Raw genomic sequence first — 13,950 nt, forward strand, 5'->3', positions numbered from 1 at the left:
AGATGTCACTATTATATCCCGGGACAGGGCTAGAGGTCACTATTGTATCTCGTGATAGGGCCACATATAAGAGTAAAACAGAATCAGAATCACCATATCAGAATCAAAATAAGAGTCAGAACAGAATCAGAAAGTCATGCTAAAGGTTTTTCAGATGCCACATCATAATAGAGTACAAAACATTTTCAGAACAGAACAGAATCAAACATAAGTTATGCACAAAATTTCATATTCGCTCTCTTTTTTAAAGTTCAAAAATAAAATGTCAAAAATAAGCTCATGTCTACACCAGTCATGACAGAAAATACTTTCTTCTTAAACAGAATCTCATTAGTAATGTAGAACAAATATCTGAGATTGTTTTCAGATTTCTTTTCATAGCAAAATATGCACATTTTCCAAAAAGGACCTCAGTTCATTTTATTTTATACAAAGTCTAGCATAGGAACCCCGCTTACTTGAACTTCTTAGCTTATTCATAAATTCTTTACAACAGTACTGAACAATTGTCACTCGTCACCTATAAAACTCATGTAACTTAAATAAATCTCCAGTGAACAAATAAATCTCATATTACACCTGAAGTACATATTTTTAATTCCTCAATACTTAAAATTCTCTTAACTCTAAATATCATCATTTTCTAATTTCATCAATATCCACTTAAACGAATCCATACCGAAGAGAGTAATCGAATAAATATTATGATAAAAGAATACCGATGTTTTTAAAAATACTAAAGTACCCATAACGTATTATAGATTAATAAAATAATATAGCTATTTAAAATCCCATAAAATAAGGCCAACTTAAAAAACAAGTTCAATTGAAAACTAAATAGCTCAAATTAACAATATAGTCATATTTTTTTTATGTATAATGAAAACCAAGCCCATTCATTATAACACAACCAATTAAACCAAGACCATTAAAACAAAATCCATTAAACTAAATCCACGTAACAATATATCTGAAAACGGATGGCAGTTTCGTAGTTACCAGGAATATCATGACCATAAAGTTTAAAACTACATGTTAATATTTTCAAAGAGTGCAAAGTTTCTACTTGTTTCTAGGTAAACATAAAACACAACAAAGGAAAAAAGGAAACCAAAAGAGGAGGTGCGACGAGGCTCACCGTGAGGGAAAAGTGGTCGCGGCAGAACTAGGCAAGAGAGGGGCATGCAATTCAGAAAGAGAGAGAAGAAATCTGAGAGAGAGAGAGTTTACGGGATGAGCAAGCCGAACGTGAGAGAGAAAACAAAGAGGGAGATTACCGTGCGGCGGTGGTGGCATGAGGCGGACCCGGGGTGACGGAAAACCTCGCCAGCGGTTTCTGGGGCCGCAACATGAAGGAGCTCTCGGTAGGTAGTGGTTGTAATGGCTCAAGGTAGGAGGAAACACATCCTCTGTTTCGGGAGTGAAGAACAGAGGCTTGCAGAATGGCTATTGAAGGCTACACGGCTGGGTTCACGGCTGGGTCACGGTGGCGACGGTCTGGGCAGTTGGTTACGCGCGGTGGACAACCCAGGTTGCGTCCGCTGATGGTGAGGTCGCACGGGAGTTGGTTTTTAAGGGAACAATACACGGAAACAACTACCAATTGTCTCTCGGGCTGGGCTAGACTGCGACGCCCAGTGGCTGGGAATGGTTTCAAGGAGGAGTTTGGGTGATGGCTGTTTACGATGGAAGTGGGTTGTTGTTTGTTTTTACGTGGAGAAAGGAGTTTGGCATCGAACTAGGAGGGCTGGGTGGTTCTGCACAGTGGTTCAGCGATGGCACAGGGTAATTCTCAAAGTATAAGATGAAAGTGTATCTTTATATGGGTGATAAGAAAACTTTAGAGAAAGTGAAGAGATAGACGTGCATGGGTAGTGCCGTGTGTGGGAAAATAAAATTGGAAAAAAAATAAAATAATACTAATTATAGTGCAACCAAAAAATTATACCTTAAAGCAAAGAGTAATTTAATGCAAATACTAATTAATTTCAAGAAAGCACATCAAAGTAAATTTTCACAACCTAAAAATTATAAAATAAATTCAACGAGAAATCTGATAAATTTTAAAACAAGAAAAACAATATTTAAAATTAATTAAAATAATCTTTCACTAAAAATAAATACACTATAAATACGGGGTATTACAGGCTATGTGACATAAAGTGGAGAGTAATGAGGGCAAAGGACTGCCTGCAGCAGCTGTGAGAGATGGAGGTTGATGGAGTGGACTTCTCATCACATCAAGGCACTAATGGGTTGCAGCCAATGGCAGTGGATGGTCTGCCATGTGGGGGAGGAAACTTCTTCAAGAAGCTTTGCCAAGGTGGCCAAATTCGTGAGCCTTGGTGGGTCCCAACTAAGTGGGCTTCAATTTGGGGTTTAAAGGGGGTTTGGTTAGGGTTTGAGATGTTATCAAGCCCAAAACCAATTTTTTTTTGCCCAATCAAATTTCCAAGGTTTAAAATGTTGGATAATAATGTCATAACAAGGATTTGATTAATTAATAGAATGTGGAAGTGATTTAATCAAATGATTAAAAACAATGCTAGAAATCGGATTAAAAAGGGTTTGGAGGCCAATTTTAGGGTTTGGGGAAACCGTTTAGGGTTTTGGTTTCAATCAAGCTTTTGGGATTTCAATTAGATTCCAACCATTTAGGATTTTGCTAGGGTTGAATCCCTATTTGGTCTAGCACAATTTGATTGATCAGATGAAACAAAGTTTTGCTTAGGTGGCGTGATCTCACACCTTGACTTCATTCACAAATCCATCTAATGGTTCCTCATGGTGCCAAATGTCTAATACTGTTCACTATGTGTGGCTAAGATCTTACCAAGTGTCCAAATAAAACTTCTATAACCTAATTTGAACATTCCACACTGTGATTTTAAAAAACACTGCACTGAGTGCGCTTATCGAGGTTACTATTCACTCCAAAGAAATGCATAATAAACTTAGTACTGAAAAATCCTAAATATTCATATTAACCTGTAGTGAAAATCGTTTAGCGAAATTCAAGCTCGAAGTACCCCTAAAAATAATTTCCCAATTTCGAACAGTCATTTCATCCGAAATTATGAAAATTGGCTATTGCGCCATAAAATCATAAATAATCAACTAAATCTAATGGTGTAGACCAAAACACATTCTGACACCTCTAACTACCTCAAATAATTAAACTCATATTTCTAGCATCATAGTGAGTGATAACACTGACTATGTTGACAGACTAAACCTGCGCGATTGGTCGATTCGTAAAAACTTACAGAGTTTTCACGAAATTCTTAAAATAAATAGAAATTCTACCAGTAAATTTCTAGTGGGCTGTTACAGTTTCTCTATCAAAAAAATGCATAAAAACACCTTGATCGAGGGGAAGAAATTAATTGCATAGATATTGCAAGCATGCGACCTTATTTATTACGTTTTTCAACACCTAACACTTGGGCTCATTCATTACGTGAGAGGTCGAAGTAGAGGCTTATATTCGACATTTAAGTTTTTAACAATGGGCTTACCTAGGAAATTGTGTGTACAATGGGCTTGGATTGGATGCCAAAACTCGCTCAATCTAGACCCAGATACTGCTACATTTGTTTCTTTTAAACCCAAGGCAATTAGGAGATAAATTGCTTAGAAGTTAGAAACCCAGCACTGCATGATGCATCAGCCCACATCTTCTTTAATTTATAGGTATTTTTGACTTTTTTTTTTATTTTAATGTTAATATTCTTGGTATGAATCTCATATATGTGTACCTGGAAAAATCTTTAGATCTCGTTGATTGTCCCACTGGTTTTTAAGGTCCGATGAGTCTTCAAATGATCGCTAATCATATTGTTTTTTACTTAAAAAAAATATATACCTCGAGTTTTGAGCACTATGTGTACCATTTCTTTACACTTCACAATAATCTTGCCCTCTTGCCTGCGCAATAGCCCATCGGCATTGGCGTTCACCATCTCCTTCCTCAAGAGAGGACCCTCTTCGTCAAGTACCTAGTCGGCCCATGTTGCAATTCCAGTCAGCTTCAATTCGAATACCCAGGTTGCAATTCCATCCCCTTTCTTAAGTACCCAAAGGCTAGTACGACACTACATTACCAGGTACCACCAAACTCATTGTCGTAAGTATGTTTCATTCATAGATCAGATGAATAACACTACACATTATTTACATTCTTGTAGATCAAGATCATTAGATTTTAAATAAAATACGTACGTCGTGTGTATATAAGATTTGAAAGATGCACCAGCAATTAATTTCGAAGTAAGAGTTTAGAAATAAGAATGGACCTGAAGGACCTTGAAGAGGAGTCGTTGATGGTGGAGGAGGCGAGAGCATATGCACGGCAAGGAGAGGGAGACTGAAATGTTATTTGATTTAGAAATAAGAGTGTTTTGATGAAGTCTATGATAAAGTGAGATCTTTTTATCTATTCCTATATTTGGACCGCAAATGAGTAAAAAAAAAAAGTCCAAAAAAATTGAACTGTACGTAGCACTGCACCTTAATTAATTACGACGGACTTTCTGGAGTCCTGAAACTCGTCTGGCAAGAGTTGAAAAAAAAAAATGGCAACTTCGTCCGGTGGCCAATTAACCAATTAAAAAGTGAAGGCTGTGACAGCGAGCAATTTGATCCACCAAACTCTTTCTTGAAACCATTACGAGGCTAGGCCAAGTCATAATCAAACAGTGTATCATTAATCTATTCACTATAAGCATGCATTTAACAGCAAAGTCGAGATTACTCAATGCAGAAACCTTTACTTTTTTTAAGATAATTGCTAAGCAACTTTAGAATCTATCTCTACTTGCCCAAAATAAAAAGAGAAGAAAATTGTGTTAAGAATCTCTATATATATTGGGGCAAGAGCAGGTTTTAGTACGAGTATTTCAGTGTTGACACCTTACCTTAGGAAGGACGCTGCTCGGATCTGCTACAAGACAAACTACATATATATATATATATATATATATGAATCTGTAAATAAACAGGATTAAATTGATTTTCAGGATTAGTTGCGTAATTTGCACTCTATGCCAATCTTGAAATTATGAGCAGTCAATCTTCCACACACAATCCTATGCGTTTCTGTATCTTTTTTCTTTGTCATATATACTTTTTCAAAATACAGAGCCCTTTGACACAGACTTTAATTTTAGTCCTCCCAAGAATAAAGACTAAAGTAATGCCAAGAGGCCTTGAGGAGGTATCAGGTATGAAAGCCCATCTCTTTCCACCCAAGTTGTCGTAGATTAAGCTGCAAAAAGAAATAATAGATTTAATACTTTTTCGCATAACAAATAAACAAGTAGAGATATGGAGGACTCTAGATTCACTTCATGCAACCCAAGGCATGACAAGTCCAATTTTATCCTATTTTTTGTTGGGATACATGGCCCCTGGCATAACACTCCGTTTCCAGATAAAACAAATCCCAGGAGCTGTTTATTAGTTTATCCGAGAGAGAGAGAGAGAGAGAGAGAGAGAGAAAAAAGGGTGGATGTTTACTAGGCAATACAATTTTTGGACAAGTTCCATGATAGGATTGATGCTCATCCATCAATATCCCCAAAGCAACACACATCAAATTATTTGGTTTTTTCCTTCGAACCAACAAGTTTGACCAAGTCGTTGTTGCTTCCTAATAGACAACAGCGAGCACAATACACATGTTGATGTTAGGCTATTTTCTAGCTAGTTTGCATTGGATCTCCATGCATGCAACCACTACTACTAGACATGGTGCTTCAGATTATTGATTGCCATGAGAGTTTCTCGATCGAGTTGCTTTCATATGTTTTTATTATTATTATTTGACCTGAATATGTACCTTAGATTTTATGAATTTGGATTATAAAAAAAAAAACATCGTTATTTGCGTTGAAGAGAGTTAAAAGAGAGATAAAAGATTTTTTTTTTTTTTTTTTTTTTTTTTTTTTTTTTTTTTTTTTTTTTACCGCCCACTGGATTTGGGGAATAATTAGAAGTGGGTGGTGGGCAGGATTCATGGAGAGTGATATATATGCCTAAGATCTATGGCATAATGTTGACAAGGATTTCACCAACCTAATGATTCAAAATGAGCCACCGCCTAATACCACTTTTCCAAGAAACGTTGTAGCTAGCAATTGATAGATAGGCAAAAGCGATAGATGGCAAATGACAAATTAAGTATGTGTGGGAGAATTAGTCAATAATCCTAAAGGATGTAAACGTCAAGTCCCCGAGATATAATAATGGTGATCGATGGAAGTGTTCTTGTTGGGATTAACTGGTTGCGGTGAGTGGTGTTATATTATAATAATAATAATAATAATAATAATAATAAAGGAAGCTCCTGTTTTGGCCTTTCGGGGGGGCTGAAATATTAAAAGCCAACTTGGGTTGATAGGGGGGGTTGTGTCATTTGTGGGATAAGTGGAGGGTCCACGAGATATGAAAGTGAAACAAAAAGGAAAGAGGCCATGTACGTGCTTATATTCTTTGCATGGTTTCGGAGAACAAGTAACCACACGAAGATAATCAATCAACCCGCCCATAGCCTCCGGCCATATCTTTCGAATCTATTTTCTCTGGAAATAATGACATCTTGCAGCTATAAAGGGAAGTTTATGCAACCAATTTATTAAACGAAACCTGCAGAAAATCGTAGATGGGAGCGCCTGTACGTACGTGTATATTCTAGATAGGCTTCATTGCCATTCACGGCCAATGTGTTATCAAAGCTAATTTGTCCTTGAATCAACTTACTTTATGCAAAACCTTGTTTTACAGCTTCATTACCACTGAAAAGAAAGTGTTACGCTCTCTCTCTCTCTCTCTCTCTCTCTCTCTCTACACACACACACACACACATATATATATACAATCTTTTTTTTTTTTTTCAATTATCCCGGGCAAAGGTGTTTTTATTACGCATCTTTATGTGTACCTGGAATACTGTCATCATGCTTTTAGTACTCTCTCTCTCTCTCTGAGATGGATAACAGCGAATAATATTAATATGAAAACCTCGGATATTCCTCACCGAATGGATTTAACTAATACCTTGTCGGTTTTACTCCGTCGCCTTGAGAAGAAGGAGAAACAAAAAAAAAAAAAAAAGTCATTGGATGACTTATCTTTTTGCATGCATAAAACCAACAAGAAGCAACAATGGCCTTGAAATTAAATACCAAAGCTTTTGTATTACTAATTAAGATGACAAATATATATAATACAACATGAATTAGTAACAATTTATAATCCTTGGATCTTTTTGCATTGACAAGATGCTAATGAATTATTGTTGGCGAAAACAAAAGGTTCTAGCTCCTATATACCCACAAAACACAAGTTATCGTACAATATTGAATCGAACTTCTTTACGAACGATAGTCCCTAAAATTTGTTTTAGCCGTTCTATGATTGTCAATAAATTGATTACCAACTGAAGAAAAAAATTTATGCAAAGATAACTATACATTATGGTTCATTTTCAGATACCCGTCAACAAACATCCCAAAGTAAGCATCTTTTGCTCAAGACATTGTACGATATTGTACGATAATGTCTCCTAGCTGCTCTACCGCTTGTATGAAAAACCTGCAAATTAACTTTATACACTTTCCAAGATACTTTAGAAATTAAAAAATTAGAAGGGTGTATTGAAGATAGTTTTAATTACCTGAGATTAGACACGAAACTATCTATGCAATACAACAAAACTCAAACACGTAGAGGTACGTCAATGAAGTGTCCTAATTTTGTATAGCATTTTGGCTATGAATGTTGTGTATAATAACATCTCTGAGCTGGAAGCTTGTACGGGTACTGGGGGAGCCAAATAAAGTTGTTTGCTTATTTTTATCATGAACCCGAAGAGATGCGAAAGAATTCTGACAGCTGCAAATCTCATAACTTACAGCCTGTCTCGTCAGATTTGGTTTGCCTGCATCAGGACTCTTCTAAGCTCGTTGGCAATACCCTGCAGCAGAACTGGTTTCCGAATGATTCCATTCATTCCAATATGCATACATCTTTCCCACATGTCTTCATCAGCACTTGCTGTCAAGGCAACGATCAGTGGCCAACTACGGCTACGAAATTTCCGAATTCTCATTGCAACTTCAAACCCATCCAACTCGGGCATGTGAAGATCCAATAAAACGATTTGGATAGAAGAGCCTGCAGGGCCAATAGCACTAAGGCATTCAAATCCAGAAGAAACAGCAGTGACAACGCAACCTAGCTTTTCAAGAAGTTTTCGCGTCACACCCCTGTTCACATTATCATCATCAGCCAGTAAAACTTGTAAGCCTCTGAAGAGAGAGTTAGAGTGTGCGTGCTCTGAAGATTCTCCAGGTTCTGAGATGGCTACTGCAATGGATGGTCGCAGTTGAAACCGAAGAACAAGTGCCATGCTTTGAGCAAAACCTTGATGATTTGGGACAACCCGTATGTTGCCTTGCATCAACTGCAACAATAAAAGAGTGGTCAACAAACAATAACAATATTAACTGTTTAAAATCAGACTATATGTTACGATTCCATCTTGATAATGCAAATACTGTAGTGACCCTTTACAAACACAACAATCGCAACAATGATTACCAGAGTCCCCCAAATTTTAAGAAATTTTGTACACCAACAAATTAATCATGTGAATTGGAAGTACCACAGTAACCAAAAGAGCATCAAACCTTATTCTTTCCAAGCAGTCTCAATACATGAAAACTTTTACAGCGTAAGAGCAGCTAATATCTTTGTTTTAAGAATGACTTGTCTTCAATTTTATAACCAATCAAGACTTTTCCTGCGGAAACCTTCTTCAAAATTATCTTTTTTTTTTGTTTTAAGAATTTCATAATAAGAAAATGAAAAGTGTTTCTGAGTCTTATATTACTCAATAACATCACATGCAAGCGTGGACACAACCTATCATTCTCACCTGCACTAGCTTTTTGCAAATGCCGAAGCTCAAACTCTCCTCAAGTCCATCACTGGTGTACCTCCTACCACCAGGCTGTGCAATTGAAACTGAACCCTCCAACTGAGAACCACTATTTTCTATTGCAATCTCAAGTCTAATATGTACATCCACATCAGAGGAGCTATGTCTCCAGGTTGACCATCTCTGATCATTCCTTCCCTGGCTTCGACTCTCAGAGAAAACCCGGAGTATCACAAATCCCCCTCCATTGTTGCCAGCCAACAGGTTCCCAACCATATGCAAAATCACCTGGAAAACCCTTCTTTCATCACCCATTACATGATCAGGCAGTGACCTCTCAACCTCAACTGCAAAGCCAAAGCCCTTATAGACACACAAGCACTTTGCTAGGCAAGCTGCTTCTCTTATCATGGAGTGTAAGTGAAACGACCTCATCTCCATTGGAAATCTTCCACTATCTTTCCTAGAATTGTCCATTGCATCATTTATCAAGGTTGATAGAACACTGCTGGTCCTCACCATTGTGTCTACAACAGTTCGCTGCTCGTTGCTCATATTCTCATCCTGCAACATTGAAAGCAAACCCAAAATTGAGTGCATTGGCCTCCTCATCCCATCACTCATTACCTTTTGAAAGGAATTTCTTGCCTGGCTTGCCATCATAGCATTCATCTTTTCCTGTTGCAATGCTCGATTTCGATCTACCAATTTCTCTCTCATGAGCTGGGACTCTTCAAGGAGTGCAGCATGGGAAAGAGCCACGGCAACCTGATCGGCAACAACCTTAATAATCTCAATTTCCTGGCTGTTCCAAGATCTAGGTTGTCCACTTGGAAGAACCAAAACCAATATTGCATAACGTCTCATCTCAGGAGTTCCCCCTTTAAAATTGGAAACCCGAAGCAATGGCATTCGTATTGCAGCCACAGGTCCTGGTTCACCTGACTCTCCACTGCTTGCAGCAGCAAGTGCTGACTCAGGGCTAAGGATATTCACTTCATCACTCCCCTTGATCCTTGCAACATCTGGATCAGTAGTTGGTATAGAAGAATTATATGTATCTGAATATTTCCTCCCATAAGCTTCATGGGTCAGGTTCATCTGTGTTTTACCCTCATTAGGCATCCAAACTGCACAATTCTGCAAACCCAAAGTTTGAGAAAGCTCCACAAGAGTTGTGTTCAGAATCTCATGCCTATCAAGCGATTTCCGAATCTCATGAGTAAGCATCCGAACGTGCAATCCAGCTTCTTTCTGTTTCATTATTATTCCAACCTCTCGTCCTAGATCCCAAGTCTTCTTTTTCAACATGAATTCCCTCACCTTCACTTTGAGAAGTAAAGGGATGAGAGTGATGAGTGTTATAGCAGTGGCACATGAGACCAAAGCAGTGAGAATCTTGAAGACGGTGAGAGCCAGCATTAGCTGAAATGGGTGTTGGCTATAAGTCCAGCCATTGAGTAAATGGGTCAACCCACAAAGAACGATGAAGGCAATGAATTGAAAGAGAACCCATTTGAAAGGGACGTTCGAGCAGCTGACAAAGTAAAGTAGCTCGATGGGGATCGAGAAGTAGGCCACAGCAATTAAGAAATCACTCACTTTCTGGCACTGTAGAATGCTGTCAAAACTCAACAAGCTACCCTCATCTTCGCAATTACATCGGGGAAATCCATTATCAGCCGCAGATACCGATAAAAAAAGCAGTAAAATCAACAGCCCAGATGCCAATGCCTTTAACATTGCATCCAAAGACTGCTTCTTCAGTCCATTTAACAATAAAGTTTGAATCTTCCAAACCCCCAGTACAGACTAATTTTCTGTAACAAAAATGTCTTCAACTATAACCTCAAGATTCCAATCGTCAATACTCATTTCCTGTCAAAGAACATGTTCAACACAATAGGATACTTACTAAAAATCTGAAGAATTTTACTGCAATGCTTCAAGATCTGACACACCAACTAGCCTAAAAAAATTATGAAAGCTATTTATTTGTTAAAGCAGAACAATTTACCTTAACTCTCTTTCTCCAAAATATTTCCTTAATCAGTTAAATATAACTTTTTGATACTATAGTAAATTCCTGAATACCACAGTGATGAAAATGACGACATTTTCCTCAACCGAAATAATATACCAAAAGAAGAAGCCAAGCCAAAGACCTTCCCGGAAAGAAATAAAAATAAAACCCACAAGCAAGAAAGTATTTTAAACCGGAGAAATACCCACTAACCTTTACAACGCAAAAGACCGGAAAAGACCCAGAAATGCAGGCCAAAAGTAGAAAGCGTACCCGAAGAGCCACACCCACAACTATGGATTTTGCAATCAAGCGCAGCTTCGGATCTTTATCCTTCTTCACCACCACATGCAGAGGCTTTAGACACTGCAGCCCATTAATCCAATCCTTTTTTGCTCTCTCTTCATCAAGAAGAGAAGACAAAATCCACACCGTCCATGTCAAAAATCCCCCTCCCCCGCCACCGCCCCCGCCACCGCCTCCTCTTCCTCCATTGGATTAAAACGTGAAAGAAGCACACAAACAAATCCCAATACGCCTATCAAACCCGGCTATTCCACAACCAAGTTACCGGCTGGCCCAGGCCGTGTAAGCCGCAGGTCCTTCACTACTAGCTGAAGCACGTAGAAAAGCCAAAACCGAAAAGGACTTTATTTTTTATTTTTTTCTCTCTTTCTTTTTTACTTCCTTTTCTTTGCTAATCTTCAGCTACCAGCCTACCTGTTAATAAAAGAAAATTCTACTATTATGACCCTTTCATATTCTCCATCTTAACCTTTCCCTCCTGCGCCTATCTCTCTCTTCGTTTCCAAATTCGTAGACGAACCCAAAAAAAATACGCTTAGCAGAATTTCAGAGAGAGACAGAGAGAGAAGGGGTTTTCCGCGCCGTTGTTTCGTTGGGGGCAGGGGTTGGGGGGAGGGGGGGAGAGAAAATAAAGGAGAGAAGAAGGACAAGGTGGGGGAGGTGGTGTGGGACCCGGGGGTTTACATGAAGAGAACTTAGACGCTCTTTCGAAACATAACGTCCTAGTCAGTCCCCCCGAAAAAAAAAAAAAAGTAAATTGTTTTTCCTTTTATTTTTAGTTTTTGGTTTTTTCTCTCCGAAACGTTTCTTTCTCGCTTTGATTTACGAAACCAAACCCGCTTGTGGTCGTGGCCTTATAAAATATTTGTCGCAGGGAAACGTGGCATAAACGTAGAGCTGCGGTGGACCGTGGTAACATAGCAGCGAGGGCGCGTGAGTTGCTAACGTCCTGCTTGGTCCAACTCCGATGGAATGGGAGTCCTTGTGGCTTGCCTGGAATAATATCACACACTCCCATTCACGTCACACCAGTATGACTACTGCCCTTCTCTCTGCTCTGCAGCATCCTAGAATTTTTCTTCTCTTTCGTTGTTTACTTGTAATAAAGGTGTTCACGGATTTCATGTTTTGTAACTGGTCGAGTTCCTCTCTCTCTCTCTTTCTCTCTCTCTCTCTCACAGAACACAACTGAACTGAAGGACAATAAATAAGAACATTCTCTTGATCTCCCTCTAATTTCTGTTCTATATATATATATATATATATATATGTGTGTGTTAATTAAGCTCCTACTTCTCCCTCCTTTTCCGATCGGTCGGCGGCCTCCCTTTTCTCCCCGGCCACCCCCTCTTGGCTCTCTCTCTGTAGATTGTAATATAGAATTTATAATGCCCTGATCTTCGATCGGCCACTGATCTTCAAATTAACTCAGCTACAAGGGTTGATACATGAGTATTGAGTTTCACTACTCCGGCCTGAATTCAAATTTGCCTTGCTTCATTCCATTCCTATGCCGTGTGATCAGCACCAGTACGTAGGGGTGTAACTTATTCGGTCTGGTTCAGTTTAGGATAAAATTTCGGATCGAACCGGTATGTAGTTTTGTATTTTTCAAAACCGATTACGTACCGATTACTCTCCTAAATCAGTATCGGTCCGGTCCGGTCTGGTTTTCCAGTTTTTTAAAATGTAAGTTTATCATTAAAAAATAAAAATATGTTAATAAAAAAAAACTGATTCAAAAAATCTGTTATAAAAATCTGTTCCTATTACAAAATCTGCACTACTAAAAAAATCTGTTTTAGTAAAAAAATCTATTTAAGTAAAAAAATTAGTATTAGTTATAAACTTATATATTAGTATAGCTATATAATAATATTAATATTATACTATTAGTATAGTTATATATTAGTATTAGTTATAAATTTATAAATTAGTATAGCTATATAATATATTAGACTATATAATAGTATTAATATTATACTATTAGTATAGTTATATATTAGTATTAGTCATAAACTTACATATTAGTATAGCTATATAATATATTAGACTATATATAATATAATTTAATATATATATTTTATGTTTAAAGTATATGATCAATTAAATTTTCATCTTCAAAATTAAACTTTTATTTTATAAATTATAATAACATCATCTTATATATAATTATAATAATAACATATAATGAAACAAATTACAAATGTTCATATTTAAGATTAACATTTTATGTTATAATTTATAAATTATAATATGAAATTATTTCATATATTATATATAAAACTTATATATAAAATATTAATTTTTATATTTTTTTCCCAACCGGTCCGGTCCGGTCTCGAAAATCGTAGAACCGAAACCGAACCAGTTCCAGCCGGTTTGCATAATTCAAAAACCGGTCCAGTTTGATCCTGTCCAACCGGTTTGGTCCGATCCGGACCAGTTTTTCGGTTTAAATTTATACCCCTACCAGTACGCGTCGATATTATTGTCAGTAACCATAATATATATGGGGTAATATCATCCGATTCGAATCTATGTGAAGTAATGAATTTTTATATCACTATAAACCCCATGCATTAGAATAGTAATATGGGGTACGTACCCTTATACAAGCAGCCCCAAACTACATCCAAATTGGACTATACATATATATATAAAATATATATATGAAAAC

At 37.4% G+C, this 13,950-nt stretch overlaps 1 protein-coding gene across 1 annotated transcript; it reads right to left on the minus strand.

Annotated features, from left to right (window-relative positions):
• Nucleotides 1-7,653: 7,653 nt before the first annotated feature.
• On the minus strand, nt 7,654-11,885 carry LOC121252091 (ethylene receptor 2-like). Its single transcript, XM_041151575.1, has 3 exons — nt 11,178-11,885; nt 8,939-10,819; nt 7,654-8,464 (listed from the first exon to the last, which is right to left on the minus strand). Exons 2-3 carry the CDS (start codon nt 10,682-10,684, stop codon nt 7,925-7,927), a joined length of 2,286 nt encoding a protein of 761 aa, XP_041007509.1. The 5' UTR covers nt 10,685-10,819; nt 11,178-11,885; the 3' UTR covers nt 7,654-7,924.
• Between the last annotated feature and the right edge of the window lie 2,065 nt (nt 11,886-13,950).

The sequence above is a fragment of the Juglans microcarpa x Juglans regia genome, chromosome 1D (genome assembly GCF_004785595.1).
Source record: "Juglans microcarpa x Juglans regia isolate MS1-56 chromosome 1D, Jm3101_v1.0, whole genome shotgun sequence".
NCBI lineage: Eukaryota > Viridiplantae > Streptophyta > Magnoliopsida > Fagales > Juglandaceae > Juglans > Juglans microcarpa x Juglans regia.

What these genes read in the sequence shown, in the direction of transcription:
- LOC121252091 (XM_041151575.1), bottom strand. Translation starts at nt 10,684, where the DNA reads ATGTTAAAGGCATTGGCATCTGGGCTGTTGATTTTACTGCTTTTTTTA. An exon ending in TTTGCAAAAAGCTAGTGCAG is followed by an intron (nt 8,465 to 8,938) that starts GTGAGAATGATA and finishes TTATTGTTGCAG; the next exon opens with TTGATGCAAGGCAACATACG.